The sequence below is a fragment of the Anas platyrhynchos genome, chromosome 8 (genome assembly GCF_047663525.1).
Source record: "Anas platyrhynchos isolate ZD024472 breed Pekin duck chromosome 8, IASCAAS_PekinDuck_T2T, whole genome shotgun sequence".
In the NCBI taxonomy this organism is placed as follows: Eukaryota; Metazoa; Chordata; class Aves; order Anseriformes; family Anatidae; genus Anas; species Anas platyrhynchos.
Window position 1 is genome coordinate 8,928,123 of NC_092594.1, and position 20,434 is coordinate 8,948,556.

At 36.8% G+C, this 20,434-nt stretch overlaps 1 protein-coding gene across 3 annotated transcripts in view; it reads left to right on the forward strand.

The window, feature by feature from the left end:
* The first annotated feature begins 219 nt into the window (after positions 1 to 219).
* The window catches only part of SLC44A3 (solute carrier family 44 member 3), a 100,072-nt gene continuing 79,857 nt past the window's right edge, over positions 220 to 20,434 (forward strand). Inside the window, exon 1 of one of the 3 annotated variants that reach the window (XM_072041839.1) lies at positions 220 to 243. Coding sequence is in view for 1 of the 3 variants with exons in the window: in XM_038182820.2 (XP_038038748.2) it covers positions 11,032 to 11,037 (6 nt within the window). In the remaining 2 variants the exon portion in view is untranslated. Of the gene's footprint in view, positions 244 to 10,936; positions 11,038 to 20,434 lie in introns of those variants that run through there. The other 2 variants (XM_072041840.1, XM_038182820.2) reach the window with 2 other exon arrangements.

Below are 20,434 nucleotides of genomic sequence, written 5' to 3' on the forward strand. Positions count from 1 at the left end.
GCAGTTATTTATAGCTGCTAGTGGAAATCATTTCCTTTCCCACCCAATCATTTAAAAAAACCCAGACTTTTTATATTAAATGTAGCATATGCAACTTCTCCATGAAGAAAATGGAAGTTAAGTTCTGTGCTCTAAAAATATTGTTGTGAACACGCCTTCAAGGTCAGGCAAGCTTCAGTTTGAACAAGTGTGGTTCCCGGTCTGTCATTACATGCATTCTTAAGAACTGTGGGAGATGAAAAGGTAAACTGAACCTTGTTTGATTTGGCTGTTATAATGTTTAATGCTATTGTATTGCTCTCTTTTCAAGTTACTTGATAGGAACAAAACACATCTGTACAGAAAGTACCCTGCAAAATTAAAGTGATAGTTTCTTTAATATGTATCTCTGTTCTTTGACATTACAGTACTCTGATGCTTCCTTTATGGCTGATTTGGGGGTGAATAGATTACAGATAATTAGAGAATGGATCAGCTCAGCTATTATAGGAGACTAATTCTGGATTTGATAATCTGACAGAATTAGCCTGCTGCATCAGTGTAACTCCCACTGGTAGCTTGTCCTTGCTACAGTTCAGGAGATTTCCTTCTGAAATGATTTCTCCACTTCCCAACTCTGCTTTTCTGTATCACACCCAAGGAGAGTCAATGAGATTATCAGACATAGATTTGACTTTTTAAAATGTATCCCAAGTTCCTGTTTAGCTCAGCAGTATATAGACAACTTTTTCACTGTTATAGATTTGAATTACATTCTGTGCACTGATGACATTAGGTAGATATACTTTTCTTCCCCAGGTATCAGACTGTAGATTGCTGTGTCCTGTCAGTCATCTTTCGATATACTTTCACATATTTTCTATATACTTTCTATACTTTCAACAAAATACAGTGTTTGTCTCCTTCCTATAAAACATCAGGTAAGTTTGTGTGGTACTATAGGTTACTACCAGACCTAGCGCTGATTGCTTCCATGGTCGGAGGTAGTCCTTGAAGTTTTGAAAGCTTTCTGCACGATGGGAAATGTCTGTTTTGTAACAATTGTCACAGTACAATCTTTGTTTTGCACTTTCTAAGTTTGTATTGCAATTAGCTAATTTAGTATATTTTTGTTATCACTGGAATTTAATATCCTGATGTTTCTTGTTTCCTCAGAAAACAAATCATGCCAGTGGTAGTTAGAATTGTGCTTATAATATTAGTTACCCTATGTGATAAAAAAGGGTTTTGTTTAGAGATTTCGAAAATAAATAATGGCATTTTTTCAGAAAAATACAACTGAAGTATTCTTATTGTTATCTTCATATTCACCTTATCTTTTTCATCTTCTTATCTTTTTCCTTAATAAAATCCTAATGGAAAGAACAATACCCAAATACTAGGCATATATATTTAACGTGACATAATTGCTTACAATTTACTGAATAAATAATATTATTGTAAAGAAACATTACTTTAAAATGATATAAAACCAATGCAGATTAGGCATACTATTTAGTGAAAACAATGCATTTGGCCCTCAGAGTCAGATTGGAAACCTTCTTAAAAAAAGGAACAACAAAAAAAAAAGTGTTTAAAAACTTACATGACTAATGGTGCACCATTGGTTTGAGCTCAGAAGTCTTCAAGAGTGAAGTCTACCTTCCAGATCTTCTGAAAAATATGGAAAGAAGTGAAAAAAAAAAAAAAAAGGAAAGAAAGAATGAAAGAAGGATTTGAGTTCTCTGGTGTGCATTAGTATTGACAGAATACTGGCAGAGACCATGTCACCTATTAGATGTTCTCTGCTCCTTTGGGCAATTTGTCAGCTCAAATCACAGAGTCAGTGTACGGATCTTAAAATTTAAGCTCTGCTAACAAGCTATGCCGAGCCGGGGGGGGACATCACCATTACTAACCAGTTTCTTAGCTGTTCAATACAAAGGGTAAGAACCATTATACATGTACATCTGATCTAGGGACAAAGTCTGAAGTGGTTTTCTTGAATATCAATACACTGCACTGGTCTTTACAGACATACTCATTGTCTGTGTCTGAAAGTCATAACCAATTTTAACTCGGGCAGCTCTAGACAGGATGATTACAGCAAAAGCTGGTAAGAACTCAGGCAACACATTCCTCTGTGTGGAGCAATCCTCCTGCAGTGGCCAGCATCCAAATGCATTCTTTCACCATATCAGAGGGCTAATAAATAGTACACTTCACTGACCTGTGCGGGTTGATTCAGGAGTTAGTAAAGAAGGGGGTGAAGTGAAACTTCCAGTAACCCGTGTTTAGTTAGAAAATCTTTGCGGTTTTCAGCGAAGCGTTGAATGTTGAACCCCGAAAGTCTCAAGAAATTTTAAACAACTGTATCATTATATTATTTTAATGCAATAGGAGGCAAGTTATGATCTCTTGTAGAGCCTTAATTCTGGCATTACAAAGTGTTACCTTCAAAACATAGCAATTTGATTAGCTGTATTTGGAGTTTTGTGAGTGTATCTGAATGGAATGTAAAGCACATTGTAAAGAAAATCCTTCTTAAACTGAATGTTTGCCTTGGAAAAAAAAAAGAAAAACAGAAAATGAATAGTATTAGTCTGAAAGTTCAAATGATTTTCGTCATAAAAGAAGTGTGATTTCAAATGATTCTCTGAACAGCTTGAGACAGCATACCTATTTTAAGATTAAAAACCTGATTTTATTCAGAGCCCAATTATAATTGTACTTTCTCTGTGATATTTAACTTCTAAATAACATTAGATCAATTTTTATTTCCTGGTATCATTCTGCATCATCTAAACCCTGCTGGGCCATACTGACTCCTGCTGATACCAGCAGGAACATCTTGGACTATGTGCCTCCCCTCCAGCTCCTAATTTGGTCTGTCTTGGTTGTAACTGATTGATAAACCAATTGTCAGTGTAGGAGGAAAAGTGCCTTTCATATAAAGAGAAAATACTCCTTGGCTCTCTAAGACACCTGGACAGCCAAAAAATGAAAATAACTCTGTAAGCTTCCAGTTATGAGCTTAGGCTGTTCAGAGCTTTGGTGATGTAGTATTTCTGCTGGTAGCAAGTCCAAAGCTTAGTGCAAATTTTGAAGTGCAGTTGCCTGGGTCTTTTCATACCTTGCCTACCCAAAGTGTTTTGTAAACTCAAAACAAACTTGCATTTAGACTCCTCCTTTCCTCCAAAGGACAGTCCTGTCCTCTAGGCTTGTGCTTTTCCCCAGTCCTTCATGGGCTGCAAGACACTTGATAGAGTCCTTCTAGGTCCCTAGAAAAATAACTTTTTTTTTTTAATAAAAAATCACCTTTTGGAGAACTATCTATGTTTTTCCCTGATCTCAGCAGTCTCCCAGACTCTGCTTGTATTGCAGGCTCCTGCTGTCTATGCCTCTCACTCATTCTTTTTCTCCCTTTCTTAATAGCAGAACACAACATACAGGACACAGTAGACTACAAATAAAACAGAGAGCATCTATCACACCATTATAACAGATAGCAATTCTGCAACAAAGATTCCTTCAGAAGAAAAATTTGAGATATTAACACATCTCAAATGCTACATGTCCTGAGTTTTGTGGTTAATCATTAGTTTACAGGCAATTTGAGACAAAAACTTGTCAGTTCATAAGTAGGTCAGTACCACAATCAAATGCTGTGAATTGTCACCTAAGAAGTCCCAAAGATTTGGCAAAATCCTTTTAGACTTTTCCAGGTTTACAAAGCAGGGTCTTAGGAATTTACTACCAGCACAAACATGTCTGAAACTCCCACTTAAGATGTTGGGGACAAAGTTTTGAAGAAAAACTATTTCTTATCTAAAGACTGTGATCAGTTGAGTGTTAGCTGTGGAATCCTTGTAAACTGCTGTCCCTCAGGGACACCTTGAGAAAAATAATGCTCAAGAATTTGAGAAAAAAGTTGCTGAATTCATGGGCCCATGAAACTAACATGGAATTTGGTATTTATATAATCAAGTCTGATTTGTTAAAAATAGCAGCACTTCAACTGTTCAAACAGAGGGTTGAAAACAGGACATCTTATAAAAGTTTCCTCTTCCAGCTTCTCAGTTTCTCAGAGTTAGAAGAACTTCTTTGAGACTAATGTTCAAATGATATGCAGAGCAAGTATATTTTTCCCCTGCAATTCAGCTCAATTATTTTTTTTTTCCCCTTTGGCTTTTGGCGAGAGAGCCTAAGAAAGAAGTAAAGAGAACCAAGTTGTGTCTTATAATAGAGAAGCATACTTACAGTCCTGTAGATACACAGATACCTGCTCCTGAATTCCATACGTGTACATCCAGCAGTTAATCTGCTTGGAGGTTGTTCCATTCTTTAGTGCAAGTCCTAATTTAGTGCAAAACCTGACTGTCCAACTTGCATAGTTTCCTTCGTGCTTATAAATCTTAGGGTGTACGCGATCAACTTGATAACAACTCCATGCACTCTATGCAACTCCAGCACATTTGTTTTTGCTAGACATGATAAGATTTGGAAGGATATAGCTTTGCCTTTCCTGATGAATAATCTGTAGCGTTTGTGCTGATAATTTCCTTGATCAAATACAGTATTGTAGTATTGTGCAGCATGTATAAGACATTGAAGGCAGATAATGGTGTGCTAATAATTAGCAGTCCCAATAAAATTTTGGGACTGTTGCTTTCCTTGATAGCATTTCCTTTTTTTTTTTTTTTTTTTTTTTTATATATATATATATATAATGATATATATATAATGATATATATATAATGATCAGCCCTGATAAATTTTCCTGAAATGCTTTAGTAAAAAGAGGCATAAAATTTTATAGCACCTAATTCTAATCTTACTTATGACTTTCCTTTGTTCTTAATCTGGTTGGAATTTTAAGAGTCTCCAGGTCTTACAATTAAAATGTAAAAACTGGCTAGGCAAAGAAAATCTTGGACTGCATTTTTTAAATACTTCACAGGATCCTTTCTCGCCTCTCTTCTCCTGTTCTGAGGCATGCTTGGCATAGGCATCCTTGATACACAACAGAGGCTTGAGCTGAGTTTCTATCACCTTGGAATTTTAAAATCTCAGGAAGAATTCTGCAGTCCTTTGAACTTGAGGTGTTACTTTTGCAAACACTTAGTACTGCCAGGCAGAGACAGGCACTAAATGGGAGGTGGAATTCCAGTAAGAGAGGCCGGAATTGGCTGGATTTCAGCTTCCAAACTCTTTTGACACAGCCTTAAACCCCCACTGCACAATTCTGCATACATTCAGTCTTGATATCTTGTGTCCAATCCAAAACTGTGTCCCCAAAATCTAAGATTGTCTCCAGCCCCTCTGTTCTTCTGTCTTAAATGTTTCTGAATACTTTATAGGTTCTTGTCTGAAATCATTCAGTTCAGTGAATTCATTACTCTGCTTGAAAAGGCTTCCTGCATTAAAAGGGGAGTCGTGTAGTGGTGCTCAACTCACTAACAGTTTTGAGTCTAAAATTTGAGGTTTTGATTAAGCATGCACCAAGGATTTCCTCTTTCATTGCTTGTTCTAATTCCTATGTATGATAAAGATATTGATACTTACATCTAGAAAAGAAAAGAGGTAGCCCTAAGAACTGGAGCACAGACACTTTCTGAATATAAATAGGGGCTGCTTTGCGTGTGAATCGACTAAGGCTTTAATGATTCAATCTAACCAGGAATCTGACATACATAATACCAGACTCATGCAGCCTTTTATGAGCTACTTGAAAGAGAGGATAGAGACAGACTCTTTTTTGGTCTTAGCCTTCATGGCATAGAAGAAATCAGAAGTCTAAAGAAACTAACAGAGATAAACGGAAACACATTTTCTTTCTACCAAGGAAGACACAGGCAAATTTTGTTCCACCTCTCTGGTTATTTGCCAGTGATCAGTGGTGTAGACTCCCATTAGAGAGTGGCAGGTGGGAGAGCAGCTTTTGTTAGTCTCTTCTGCCATCGCTCTTTTCTGTCACTTGTAGCTGACATTCATATCTTGTCCTAATTTAACCCTGAAAGGAGCTTCAGTTATATAAAAAGGAATGTTGCAAATATAAATGCTGTTAGATTAAACTGACATGGTACTTAGCATCTATAAGAGCTTTACATTTTGTTTTGATCACTTGGCAAATACGGCCTGTGTTTGACACATTTCCATAGTTTTTGCTCAGTAACTAATTCCCCTTTTAGTCGTGTTTTTAATGGCCTCCTACTCAGCTGGGTTTTGTAATGCCATTCAGTACCGTTTCTTCAGTACCTCTCTCTCTCAGTATAGAAGTGGAAAGTAACTGACACTGTGAAGTACAATGAAGAAAATTTAGTTAATAAAAATTAAAACATTTTGTTCATATAAAATAACTTTTAAAATGTTCCTGTAATGGATAGAATTAATGGTAGATTATTTTTGTATCCTTAGGTCCATATATCCTTCAGAACAGTAGTTCCAGATGAAAATGTTAATGATAATTTCCTTTTAGATGCAAGGGGAATTAATGTAAGAAAAAACATGCCTCATAACATTTCCCCCCCCCCCCCCCCCCATATAGAATACTTGAGTTAAATAAGTGAACTGTCCTACAAAAGCAAAGCTGGAACATCAGACAACCATACAGAAAGTTTTTGGTCAGGAAAGTTTCACAAGTCTAACTATATTAGCAATAAATAAATAAATAAAAATCCAATGTATATTTATCTTCACAGTAAAAATATTAATCTGTCTTGATACTTCATTTTCTCTTCATGACATTTCATGACATTTTTAAATTGCAAAACACACATTTGAGTTGAATAAATCCAGAGACTCAACTCCAGCTTTATAACTGGAGTTACTGTTCTTGGAAGTGTTACAAAAAGTATAATGTCTTTTTTGTCTTTTTCTTTCAAGTGTCTTAGATTTGAAGACGAGTGACCGGGTCTATGACTAAGTTGTCTTCAATACTGCTTTCAGAAGAAAGACAGCAAATAATAGTAATCTCAATTACTTCTGTCCTAATTCAAATTCAGAGATTTTCCTTCTACACTGCTAGCTAAACTAACTTCGTTATCCCAGTTTCTGTTTTCAATTTTTAAGACAGATCTGATGTCTGGAAACCTTTTCTTTAGTGTTGGTATAATATCATGTAAGCAATACCTGATGTGCTACTTGAATGAACACCAGCATTCCTACACATCATTAACCTCTGGGTGCAAAAATCTGCACTACTGAAGCTGATCAGAAGTCACCTTTTGGTCCTAAAGGAGCATAATTTGTCTCCAGGTCTGAACGACTTTTTCAGAAGAGTTTTCAATTACAAGCCACATTTATAATTTGAAGGTATGTGGCTTATAACAAGTTTGAACCTGAGGAACTTGGAACTGAGTTTTAAATCCTACTTAAATACCAACCTTAAATCACCTACCTTAAATACCAAATAATTTGCATTTATTTGTAAACTTTATATAGCTGTGCAAATCTATTAAAAGGACATATATACTAATTTTGTTTGCACTGCTTATATGAGAACTTAAGCTTTATGAAGTTAATTTGATAATGAAAAGCAAATCGGGTTCAAGGTATATGAGATTTGGATATGCATGCGAGACCTACATCTGTCAGCCGTAGTACGTTCTTCATCAGTGGGCTTAAAACTATGATTCATAGAGGAACTTTGTTTCTCCATAAGACCTGACTATCTCTGCAAAGGAAACAATCATCAGCTAATGGTATCTTCCTCCAACCAGCTCAGTGGATTGCACAGCAATTCTGGTTTTAAATTCCAAAGAAAACTTCTCTGCTGACATCCGGAGTTAGATTCTCACAGCATCATTATTTCTGGGTATGAAACAACTACACACCCAGCTGTTAACCTGTTAGCCACTGCAGTGACAGGGTAGAACCATACAGCACGGGCTGTGTGTTGCAGACTTGCTCATGTTCACTAACATGCCTCTGATGTGGCAGTAATACGGTATACACACTTAAAGGACACACTGGTGCCATTAAAGATAAAGGAATCTTTAGGCCTTATTAAATATGGGTTTAACTATGAGTCTGCATTTACTTTGTGGTAGAAACTGGTCCAAGGACTACTTCTTTCCCTTTTCTCAAAGGGGTGCTTAAATTAGCATAGAGAGCAATGAGATATCCCCAAATGCTATATCCAGCTTGACAGATGAGCTTTCTATAAAACATCAATTTCAAATATACTCTGAAATTATACAGCACATATTTTAATGTATACGAAGAACCAAATTATTTTGCTTTTTTGTTCTCAGACCCTCGCTTATGCTAGTCATCAGCATCATAACTGTGTGCTAGATTTTTGTTGCAAAACTCCCTTTTTTTTTTGTTGTTTCCACTTAATCTCTTTATTTGAGATCAACTGAACTTTTCCTTTTTGTGCTTTTTTTTTTTCTGGATGGAAGTGTTGCTTATGTTTTTTCATCTGGAGCGGTGAGTGAATAGAGAGAGGCAGACATGGGATTTTTAAAGAAGCAGATAACACAACATCAGAAAGAGGGAAATTTAAGGTTGTGGCTTTCTAGCACATTTGGACACTATCTGTCATGTCCTAATGCTATGCTGGGTCATAATTTAAACTGCTATATGTTTAAAAATGCCTATTACCACTCGGTCTCATTATCTCCAGGTTTTCAGAAACCATAGTGCTGCAGCACTGAGACAAAACAAACAAGAAACACAAAGTTCGCAACATATGCAAACTGTTTATTAATATAAGTTTTAAATATGAAATGTACTAAGTTGATTCTGTAGTGTCATACACCCACTTGGTAATGCATAGATGGCTATACAAGATTTGAGGTTATGGTTTTATTAGGGCTGCATGATTTTATTCCTTCCTTATTTTACTTCTCTTTACAACTACTAGTCACATCCTTGTTCTCTTTTCCCAAACAAGGCAATTTTTGAAAGATAAACAATGAAAAAACCCTGTGAATTGCATCATGATTTATATGGGTATTCCCAGACAGAAAAATATACTGATTTAATTTGATGGTATCCATTTACAGGAATATCTCCACCAGGGACATAATCCACATGTGAAATCAATGTTGTTTAGCTGAAAACTGTCAAGACTTGAATTTCACATTCTTCCTATTGCAGGATGGATAGAACTGTATGTTAAACTAAGAGACTCCTGCACAGACCTTTTTCTGATTTAATTAATGCGAACTAAGAAAATACTGTTCGAGATATGGTTCATCTCTGGAGGTGTCGGAGTCATTGTCCCTGGGGGTGTTAAGGAAAGGCTGGACGTGGTGCTTAGGGGCACAGTTTAGCAGTTGATATTGCTGGTAGGGGGGTGGTTGGACCAGATGATCTTGCCGGTCTTTTCCAATCGTAATGATTCTATGACTATAATCTCACTGTATGGATCTCACTGATTTTGGTCTTAAACTCTTCTCCAGATTTAATTTCTATGAGCAATGTCATTGGCACAGTGACTTCAAAACCTGGCAGCTGAGGCCATGCCTGAATACTTCTGTATTTTCCATACAGGAAAAGCAGCTGTCCTTCTTCCAGAAGGTGTTTTTTTTTCTCTTTTATTTTTATTTATTTTTTTTATTTTTTTCTAAAAGTCATTGGTATTGAGACAAATTTTGTTTTTAAATCAGTGGGCCAAATTATTCATTTTTAAGGGTTTGAAAATATTTATGTGATACTGCTTCAAAAACCAGCCAGGTTATCCTGCTGTTATTAATGTATAGATTTGAAGAAAATACTGTTAATATCAAGGAATACACAGCTAAAACCATCACTGGGAATTTCCACTAGGAAATTTGCCCCCTGTCTTTATAAAAATAAAAACTAAACTGAGACACATGCGACTAATTTAAGAGTATAATCAGCCCAAATGCTGAGTTTTTATACATTTCTCATTATTAACTCTTTTCAATAATGTGGTATGACTAGAGAAGGGCCTCATCTCCCCACTATAGCAGACTTGTAGGAAAGTAGACTACTGTTAAAATGAACATCACATTGTCCCTTGCTGTTGAGCATTTTTTGCTTCTTGGATTTTCTGGGGATCTTTTGAAGGAATGGCATTCAAACTGAATGAAGAGTTAAGGGGTTGGCACAGTTGCAGATGGACTAAGAGACCTGATCCAGCTGTTGCTGAATTTGTTCATTCTCAGGAGTGTGATTTTCTGACTTCTCTGTCTACAGGCTTGCTTTTATTAAGAACGCAAGTGGAAGTGAGGATTGCCTGGACAGGCAAGACAGAGGCAAGTCAAAAAAGAGGTCAAGGCTGAGGTCACCAAAGGCAGGCAGCTGTCTTCCATCAACAGGGAGGCAACCATCTGGGCTCCTCTAGCCCAAGATGAGGTCTGTTTTCTGCAGACTGGTGAGAAAGATTGTCTCAGCTGTAAACACACAGATTCCTTATATTGACAGCCAGTTTACCTGAACTTTGGTCAGGGATTATACACTTTTTCTTTTTCTTTTTCTTTTTCTTTTTCTTTTTCTTTTTCTTTTTCTTTTTCTTTTTCTTTTTCTTTTTCTTTTTCTTTTTCTTTTTCTTTTTCTTTTCCCACTGCATTACTTAAAAACACTCACATCCAAAGCATAATAATGCTTATACCATTCTCTTTCTCTGTCTGTATTTCCTACAACCTTTCAGTCAGCCTTTGCCTGAGATAGCTTTAATTTTCTTCCACATACAGTTCCTTAGTGCAAATCTTTTTTTAAAGAACCAATTCGAGTAAATCTTCAATGTTTCTTCTAAATCTTTGTTTACAAAAGCTTATGTAAGTCTACAGAACTCCATTAATGATTGTCAGTTAATGATGATAAAACACATGCTAGGTATCACTCTGAAGCTCTAATTGTCAAACTAAATTTTACTTAACAGAAGTCATAACCACCTGGAAGAGTAGTAAGTCTCATTTACTTTGCCAATTAATAGCCTAAGAACCAGCATGCTTCTCTTCTGTAGTTTTGCAGTTGTTCATAAAGGGAGGAAAGGCCTTTCCAAGAAGTCCAAGTCTCTATCGGAAACTTATTCTCCTTTTCTCTCCAACATGTCTCCTTTGTCTTGAAGTAACAAGAATGAAGGTTAGTTGAAATTTCATTTGTATATGCTTAGATTTTGAGGGATCTTGCTAACTGGAATTTTGTAGCTGTTGGGACTTGTCTGTATGTGGTTCCTATTATATTTCTTGGCTGAATATTTATGTTCGGTATTTATGGTATGTTACTTTAAAATATATATATATATATTTTGAAGTTTCTAGTAGATGCAAGTATTCAGCCCTAGGGGAATTTTCTAAACTGAAGTCAGATGTTGAAAAAGTTTCATGTATAAAAAAGCTGTAGAGAAGACTTCATTACTTAGTTAAAAGCTGAAGCATCACTTCTATGTTCTTGTTTGCCAGAATAGCCTGAAAAGGACTATTTTTATCTTCTGTATTTACTAACTTCATGTATTAAAAGGCAGCATAATCTACCAATTAAATTTCTGGAGGAAGAATCTGGGATGACAACTTCTAGCTCTTCCAAGACTGCGTATTTATCTTTGGGGACATAATTTTTCTGAGATTCGTTTTTATTTTTCATAAGCTGTTGATACCTGTTATTTTCCTTATCTCACCCAGTTCTTGTGGAAGTTGAGTAAAACTTGTGTAGTATTCTAGGCCCAGCTGATGGGAGGAGATGTTATTGGGGGTGCTATGGAATGGAGAGTGCTAATATGTAACCTGACTGTTGGTCTCTGCAATCCAACACAATGACTTTATGCAGAAAATTAATTCAGCATCTAGTGAATTCTTTAACGTTTTAGAGTCTTTAATCATTAAAGAAATATTGCTGAAGGGCTCATAAAAATTTTCTGCTCTACTTCAGAGCCTGCCTTGAGTTCAGGAGGAGGAAACAGTGAAACTGGTGATAAAGAATCTCTCCCCTAATAAATAGATTTCTCTAATTCATGTTACGAAAGACGCATATTCCACTGTCACCCCAATATAACTGCCTGACACCGTTTACCTGAAGACTGCAATGCAGAATGTATCTCGATCTGAGTACACACGGGCACCTCCATCAGGTTCCTACACCTTCTGGAATGAAACGAGCAGCTTGCACAGCAAGTGTAAGTGGATCTGGAGGCATCTGTAGCATTTTCAACTTTTTACCATCATCTACATAACAATATAAAACATGCTGACCACTGCTAAACATTTTATAGCTGTCAAACAGAAAGAAGTGAAGCTTCTCTCTGTAAGAGAGCAGCTATTGGAAATTGTTAGAATGGGGAAGGAAAGGAAGAATACACAAGGTGTGCGAAACAGGGAGATGTTGAAATCAGTAGGATGTTACCTCATTAACAAGAGTGATGGCTCCCTAGAGTGCTTTTTATCTGGTGTGATGCTAGAATGTCTTGCAGGTGTCTTCATATCAGCAGAGTCCCCTGTATGGTTTAATCTGAAATCTGTAATAGTTGATAAAGCTTACAGGAAGCCTTTGTGATCTTGCAAGCATTTTCCACCTCTTTATTAGACAAAGGGGCGATAATGTCATTTTTTACAGTGCTTAGAAGGATAATGAATTCTTCCAATCCACAAATACTTTAAACAAACAACAAAAAAAGCTTAAATATGTTTCTATAAATAACCAGTCTTAGGAATATAGTCTTATGAAGATGTATACAACAAAAGGTGTCTTTCTGCTGTGAATATGGTACCTATAAAACGGTGGGAGTACCAGTCTCAGTACCCTTACTTACCTTTACAAGCAATGTATTATTTGTTGGCTTTTCTCTCACAGTAGTCAGGAGATGGCTTCTGCTGTGGGAAGGGGTGACTGAGCCAAACATGAGTACTTACAGGAGTGCTTCTTGAAATTCATGCTGAATTATGGAGCAAAACTCCAAATTATTTCCTCTTTGTAGGTTGGTAACTTTATACAGTGAGATAGACCTTATGATTCTTGGTATGCGATTATGATTCCTAAGCAGTGCTGCAAGCAGATTAAGACACTAAAAGCATACAATAAGTTAAGAAAATGAAATAATAATAGTTGAAATTTCCTAGGAGATGTTTAACAGCACAAGTGGCTTTCTCCAGAAAAAATGTAGTGAAGTGCACTTCAGTATATGTATGAACAGCTGCGTAAAGACACTAAAGGGCCTAGAATTATGCCTTAGGTTGGGGAGAAGGTGGCAAACAAGAAACTAAGGAAATGAGTGGAGTTTACACAGCAGCTACCTTAAATTTATAAATGGCTTTATATAATCTGTATGTAACTTAAAAGCTTGCCAAACAAGGATGTATGATTACATCAGTATTTAATATTCCTAACAGCCCACTATAAAAACAGAAGCAGAACAGTAGGCATGCAAAACACAAAAATATAAGCTCAAGATACACAACTATTTTTATTGATGTGATAAAGAAAGAAGATAAGGGCACTAATTAAAATTTAAATGCTGTGGATTCAGCAGTGTTTTTTTGTTTGTTTGTTTTTTGTTTGTTTGTTTGTTTTTGGTCAGGGGAATTTCACTTCCTACTATTAACCATCAAGTAATTTTTAGTGTTGTCAACACTTGAAATTTGTTTCTTCTGTTTGTACAGAAATGTTTCCATTTTCACTTATGGTATTCCTCAGACTTTGTTTATCCAAACCATATAAAAAAATTGGTATTGCCAAGATACCTGCCATGGGAGGATAAAGGATCCATAACTCCTATTTGGTTTCCTATCTTAACAAGTTGCTGATAATTGTACCGCATTCTTGGCTGCTTCCTTAAAAAACCACCAGGATGTGGGGCAAAAGTTTACTGTTTTTGTCAACATGTTCAGATCAGCAGACTGTAGTCAGGCCAGGATTAATCCTTTGCCAAGAAATATAGTCAGAATAGGAAAGTATTCTGAGAAGTCTTAATCCATCTTTTCCTAAGAATATTCGAAGTCCACTAATGAGGCTTCCCAGGGAAGGGGAACAAGTGATGTTTACAGCCAGAGGCTGCTCTTCCCAGCAAAGCAGCAGCTGGGAACAATACCAGCTCTTGCACTAAAGTGAAGTTTTGTTGTTTTGAACAACAGAAGCAGGTCCTTTGAAACAACAAAGGACCTGCTTCTGTAAAGAAGTGCTACTCTACTTCCCTCCCACTGGAAGGCAAAGTCTTTTATCTACCTGAAGCAGGAATTCTTGCCAGATGTGCAATGGGAACTTCAGAGTTTCTTTTTTAAATAACTTAGAAGTTAGGCATCAACATGTGCCAGACGTTTAAAGGCTACAGTCCTCCCCAGTATTTAAGTTATTATATAGTAGTATATTAGTTACAAACAGTACTACTTAAAGAAGCAATCTATCTTTATCTGAGATTGTAAATGCTACCAGATTGACAAGCGTCTGAAACAATATTTATATAACACTTTGTCTTTAATATACGAAGGGTATTTCTGGTAAAAGCTGGGCCTCTGAGGTACCCTGGAGACCAGGGTAGATCTTGCTGCTCTGACTTGCAAGGTGTTGAGCTATCAATCTACAGTCACTGGCATGGATTAACAAACCACACCTTGGCCAAACAAAGGAGGAAAAAAGTTCTTTCAAGTCTGATGAGAGATAATGGCATTGTGGGGAAAGGACCTCAGGTGCTAGCTCGTTAGGTCAGCGACTGTCTGAAGAGTTTGCGGGAGCTGCTGTTGCTAGTGCTTCACAGAAGAGAAACTTGATGTAAATGTAGTTATTGCAAACGAAGATAAATAAGGGTGTGAGTACATTTCAACTAGAAACTATATTCTTGATGTTAGGATGTTATCCTAGCAGTTAGGATGAGAAAATGAGAGTCCCATGATAAAGCATGGTAATGGGTTAGTAAAAAAGTGTGTATGTGGGTGAGTGGACAGAAGCTGTTCTCCTTGCCTATCCCAAACAGGCTTCGAAAAGAAAAATTACTCAATCTTCTGTGAGGGCATGACTAAAAATACTCTGAAATCTCTGAAGGCAACATTGTTAAAAGGTACTGTAGCAGTTAAGACTTTATAATTCATGGCAAATGAGGTCAGTCAGTGAGACTCTATGGGAGCTGCAATTCACCTGCTCAGTCATTAGTAGAGCTTGGCACAGATCAGTTCTACTATTGCTCTGCTCTTATTTTGGAAAAGGGGAAGGAAGGATTCTGACCTTTGCAAAATCTGTTTTGCTTAAGAAATAACCAGAGTTTTATTTGATTGCTTATTTATAGGAGCACTGGACATGCTCAGGTATGACATACAGAGAAAATACTAGATGTCTAAATGGCAAGCTATGTTAACCTGTCCTAGAGGTGTAACATCGCAGAAAAATATTTGCTTTGACACAGGCTAAAATCGCTATGCTTGTAAAATAAATAAATATATTTTTTTCCTTGTGCTTAACATTTCACTTCTGTAAAACGCTTTTTTTTTTTTCAAAATCCATTATTTCTCAGTACAGAACTGCTGCATTAGAGCAACAATAATTAGGTGTGACTGAAAATTGTATATATTTCTTTCCCTTTCTGTCAGAAAGTAAGAGAGGCATTTTTGAACATAATTGTTACTGGCTATAGCATTTCATTAGGTAGTGTTGTTGTTTGTTTGTTTGTTTTTTTTTTAGGTGAAAAGATAGTATTTACCTAGATTATTTTTCTTTAGTTTATCTCATTTATTTATGCTAGTATTTCTTTAGACATTTCAAAATAATCCCACTACCATTTTAGGGATTCATTATTCTCACTGCCCTTATTACTTTGTTTTTCTTTAGTCATCGCATACACAGTCAGTGCGAAGTTTTGACCCTATGATGTCAGTCATGCTTCTCCTTGAAGTCTATCATTGTTTCTGAAAGCCCTTTATTTGTCAAATGCAGCGTAATGGGGGTGTTTGTGGTTGAGCTGTGGACCGAGGAACCTGAACTCCTTGTTCCTGGTAGGACATGCTGTCAGCTCACATGCTTCAAAGGCAGACTGCAGATCAGTGACAAATTTTTCTTAGCTCCCAATCTGTACTGCTTTTTCACTTTTTTCTTTGTACAGAAAACCTATCTTGTATTCTTCCTTTAAGGGTCCACTAGCACTGTCCCCACCTTTAATTTACAGTTAAGAGGTTAGGGCTCAGTCCTGTCAGTATGGCTTTTACTGCTTCACTGCATTAAAACTCACAAATTTAGATCTCCCAGTCAATACTACATTTACAGGTATTTTGCTGACTTCAGTTAAATCTAAATGTTATCTAAGCTAGCTAGCACCTCAGTGATATCTGAAGCTCTAAATGTTGCGTGTTAATAAGCCTAAAACCAAATTTTTATACCACAAATATGTATTTGTAGACCAAATATATGTATTGCAGCTAGTCATCCCAGGTGGGATTAAAGTGAGATCAAGACATTGCTCTTCATCTGGAATGAAGTTTTAAAATACCAAAGCAGAATGGTAGCAGGGCTAGTACCTCACTGCTGTAACGCTGAGGCCAATAGACCGATAGGAAATGTTCCACCTTAGTGAGATAAGAGAAACTTGTATTTACATAAGGTAATGCTCGTTAGGATTCATAAGCTCAGTGAGACACATTTGGGTGTGTGCTGTGATGATAAACACACCTTCCACCCAAGAGACTAAAAGCTTTTGGCACTAATGAAGAAAACGATTGAGATAGTAATGTCTGTTTATTGCTTAATGACCTGGTTTGCGTGTGCTGCATCCGCTCATAGATATTACCTTGCGCTTCAGCAAAGATTACAACAGGCCCTTACAGAAATATATCCGGGTGGGTGCACATACAGAGTTTCTCTCCAGTCTTGTTTCATGACTCACATAAGGATGTATTGTAAAGCACAGCGTGAGGACTCAGGAGCACCTTTCCCCCCCAGTGCACTATCAGTAACGCTACTAAGCAGACTAGACCTGATTAAAGTCCCTGTGCCCCTCATCTTGGGGGCTAGGTGAGAAATAAGGGCTGGTTTCATGGCAGCAAATAGTCTATAAAAATCTATTACAGGGCATTGTGGACAATTGTTTGATACTCCACAGCTGTTTCACACCCTCAACACAAGTCTCCATGTAAACTGTACTGTCTAGCCCAACATGTCTGGCTGCGGTTTGCTGACTTAGATTCACTGTTTATTTCCTGATGGCTGGTTTGTTATACAGTTCTCTCTCCATCCCTTTCCATATTTCTTCAGAATTGTGTGTTTTGTTGCTTGTTTTGGCAGCGATCTCCATAGTTAGTGGTTTGACTTATGCTGTGTTGCTATTTCTTATCTTAAGTATTGCAATTGATACAGCTGGTCGTGTGTGTGCCCTTCCTTGGAACAATTTTCCATAGAGGGAGGGGGGGGAAAAAAGATAAGGGCCTATTATGACTTCAAAAAACTTATCATCTGTTTTGTTTTTTTATGTATCTTCTACTGTATTAGTAATTCAAATTAACCACAATAGATAGTATTTAGTTAGTTTCATAGAGGTATGCAAATATGACTGGGATTTCGTGGATCACAGACTTTTACAACTGTGGGAGGTTAAATACTTGTGATAAGTTTTTTTTTATTATTATTAATTTATTTTTGGCTAATACAACTTTTAAATGAGTCATACAGCCAGGAAAAATGGGTACCCATCTCACCTCTCTTTAAGGTACTTGAGAATGCCTGCCACTTGGTAGATACACATAACAACAATGAATCAGATGGTTGTTGAATCATTAGAATTAAACAAAAGATGGTTAAAAGTGGTAATCAGAATTTGTCCTGAAATAGAGTCCTGCAGTACCAATCCAAAACTTCAACAGGCCAGTAGTAACAAAACAGGGCTTAATGTAATTCTGCTGTTTAATTCCTAATTTACACTGTCAGTATTGTCTGCAGTACCTAGTGAGTTACCTTTTGTGTTTGAAGATCTTCCTGTCAAAAGATTATTCAGTAAGACTGTTCTGAAGTGTGATTAATGTGAACTTGTCTTTGAGATTGAGCTTAAAAGTACTGCTACTAATCTTATACATGTATTAATGTATACTTCTGTTCTAATGCTCAGGTTAGTTTTTAACCTGAATAGTTCTTTTCCTCCTTTTGTTTTTCCTCTGTGCAGAGAACAGAACTTCAGAATCCTCATTTGTCACATTAAACAAACTAGGCTTTCTCCTCTTTTTCTGTCAGATAAGGTCTCTAACTACTAGCCTCTTTTTGTGTGTGTAGAACCTTGAGCTTTCTTTTCATTAATGTGGGTGACCAGTATTTCTCCAATAATCCAGATGAAGACATCCACAAAGCCACTCATGCTTCTCTGCTGGAAATAACTATTTCCAATGCAACATAGTCACATATATCTTGTTCAGACTGGCAGCAGTCTGATGGTCATTCTGTGATTAGTTAATGTCCCAGGGCTTGTTCATCTTACGGCTTGTTTCCAATAGGGCTCTATTTTAGGACAGAAGATTCTGGGGGTTTGGTGGTGTGGGGTTAATTGGATCTTTGTTTTCTCTTCCCTTCAGCCTGCTCTAAAACCTTACACAATATTGATGGCTAGTACTTGTCAGTTTATCATTTCATGTAGATTGACTCGGTAGATTCCTCCCCAAAAAAGTGAGAGATGTGAGATTTTTGTCTTGATGTTTTTTTTTAAGCTTGCTTATAATACATTACTTAAACTCAGATAATAGTTCAGTGAGTCAAAACCCAATGCTTCTGATCAGGTAACTAAGATAAAGAACATAAAAAAATGATCACTTCCAATCTGATTTGTGTATCTTTAATACCTGTTGAAATATGGTAGCTACTTTGAATGAAGAAAGGATATGTGTAGAACATTAAACGGAACAGAGAATATAAATAGAAATAATGAATTCTTCTCAGTTATGAGGATAAGACGGCTTTCATGTGTCCTATCTTTCTACTTCTAACTTTAAATACTGAGATTAGGAGTTTCAGTTTCACCTCACCCCCTTTCCAGTCAGTGGAGATAGAATAGGTCTTGCTCTGAATGGCCCTCTGGAGTAGACTAACGTAAAATTGATGTTTACACAGGGAGATGACAAAGAGTAACCTTATAATTCAGGCTAAAGTTGAATGCTAATTAATCTAAATATACGCACATGTTTGTTCAATCCACTTGCTAGCACTGCAATGTTGACTTTATTTGTAATCTAAGGCAGGGCAGACAAGTGGGAATGAGGTGTGATTTCTTTCCTTTGTGTGCAGTTCCCTGTCACCAGCTAGGCTTGTGAGGCATGAGAAAAGAGCGTGATAGGAATTCAGAAATCTGGTCTTAAATTTTCAGTGTCAAAATTAAAATACATTTGTCCTGTATTAAATAGCTGACTCCTATCTGTACCCGAGAAAGAACTTATTCAGGTACGAAAGAAGGTGTTACCACTATGTCGCTAGGTCTTCATAAGTTCCTGGAACTTTCTCATAGATGCAGGTGTTTAGGAGGAGTTGCTATCCTTATCTTCTAGAGCTTCCATAGGCATTACCTGGAGAACAGACAATGTACACTGAAAAACATATGAAGCTAAAATAGGTTGGTTCTTCTGCAGTTTGCAATCTACCATCAATATGATGATTACATCATTGCTTCAGAATTGAGGGAGAGAACAACTGCAAGAGGTTTCAGGAAGCTTGCAGGATGCAGGGGAAACAGCTCTTGCTTTGTGATGATGTGACGTGGGCTTGATTCTCTTGCAAAGGAACTTGTTTAACTGCGGAGTCTGCGCAATTAGGGCTGTCAGGAATACATGCCAGATGATGGTTTATTTACTAACACTGCCAACTGGCTTTAGTTTATTGTTATGAAAAGTACTGTGGAAGGTTTTATTGAAATTCTTGTGCAAACAGTGTAGGCAGGTTATTGCTGCAAGATGCAATTTGCTACGATGGTACTTATTATGATAGAAAACTGCACTGTAAACTGGAATAGTCATTGCCTAATGAAGACAAGAGAATATGAAGAGAAGGGGTAGAACTTCACTGACTCAGTCTTGGAATACAGTAAGAAAGGAGGGATAGTGCTGAAAGTGAGTCAAGTAGAAATGGGTCTATGAAAGTGCATAGCGCATGGTGGTGCAAGTAGTGGAAGTGGTGTTTCTAATATTGCATGAAGTTAAGAAATAGCCACCATGGAAAGTCATGTGCAGCCACTGTCTAATGAGCACAGTGGGTGTCAGGTAGAGCAGACAAAAACAGAGGATTTAGCACAAAACTCAACTCAGTTACTGGTTCTGTGATCCTACAGTTAGTACTATAAAATGCTATTTTAGTGAACAAACTTGGCAAATGAAAAGAGTTGTTTAAGTTTATTTACCAATTTCAATATTTTTTTTCAAACCGTTCTACTGATAAGTGGGGGCTGGAGGACATGAAAGAGATTAGGATGCTTGTAATGCCCAGAACATTTTCTTCTATTTAAGATGATCTAAAAATGTTAGTATTTCTTTTTTATAGTGTTTTAAGATATGTAAGTGCTTTCATATAGCAAATTCATCTTGTTTCAAATGAAAATGTAAAG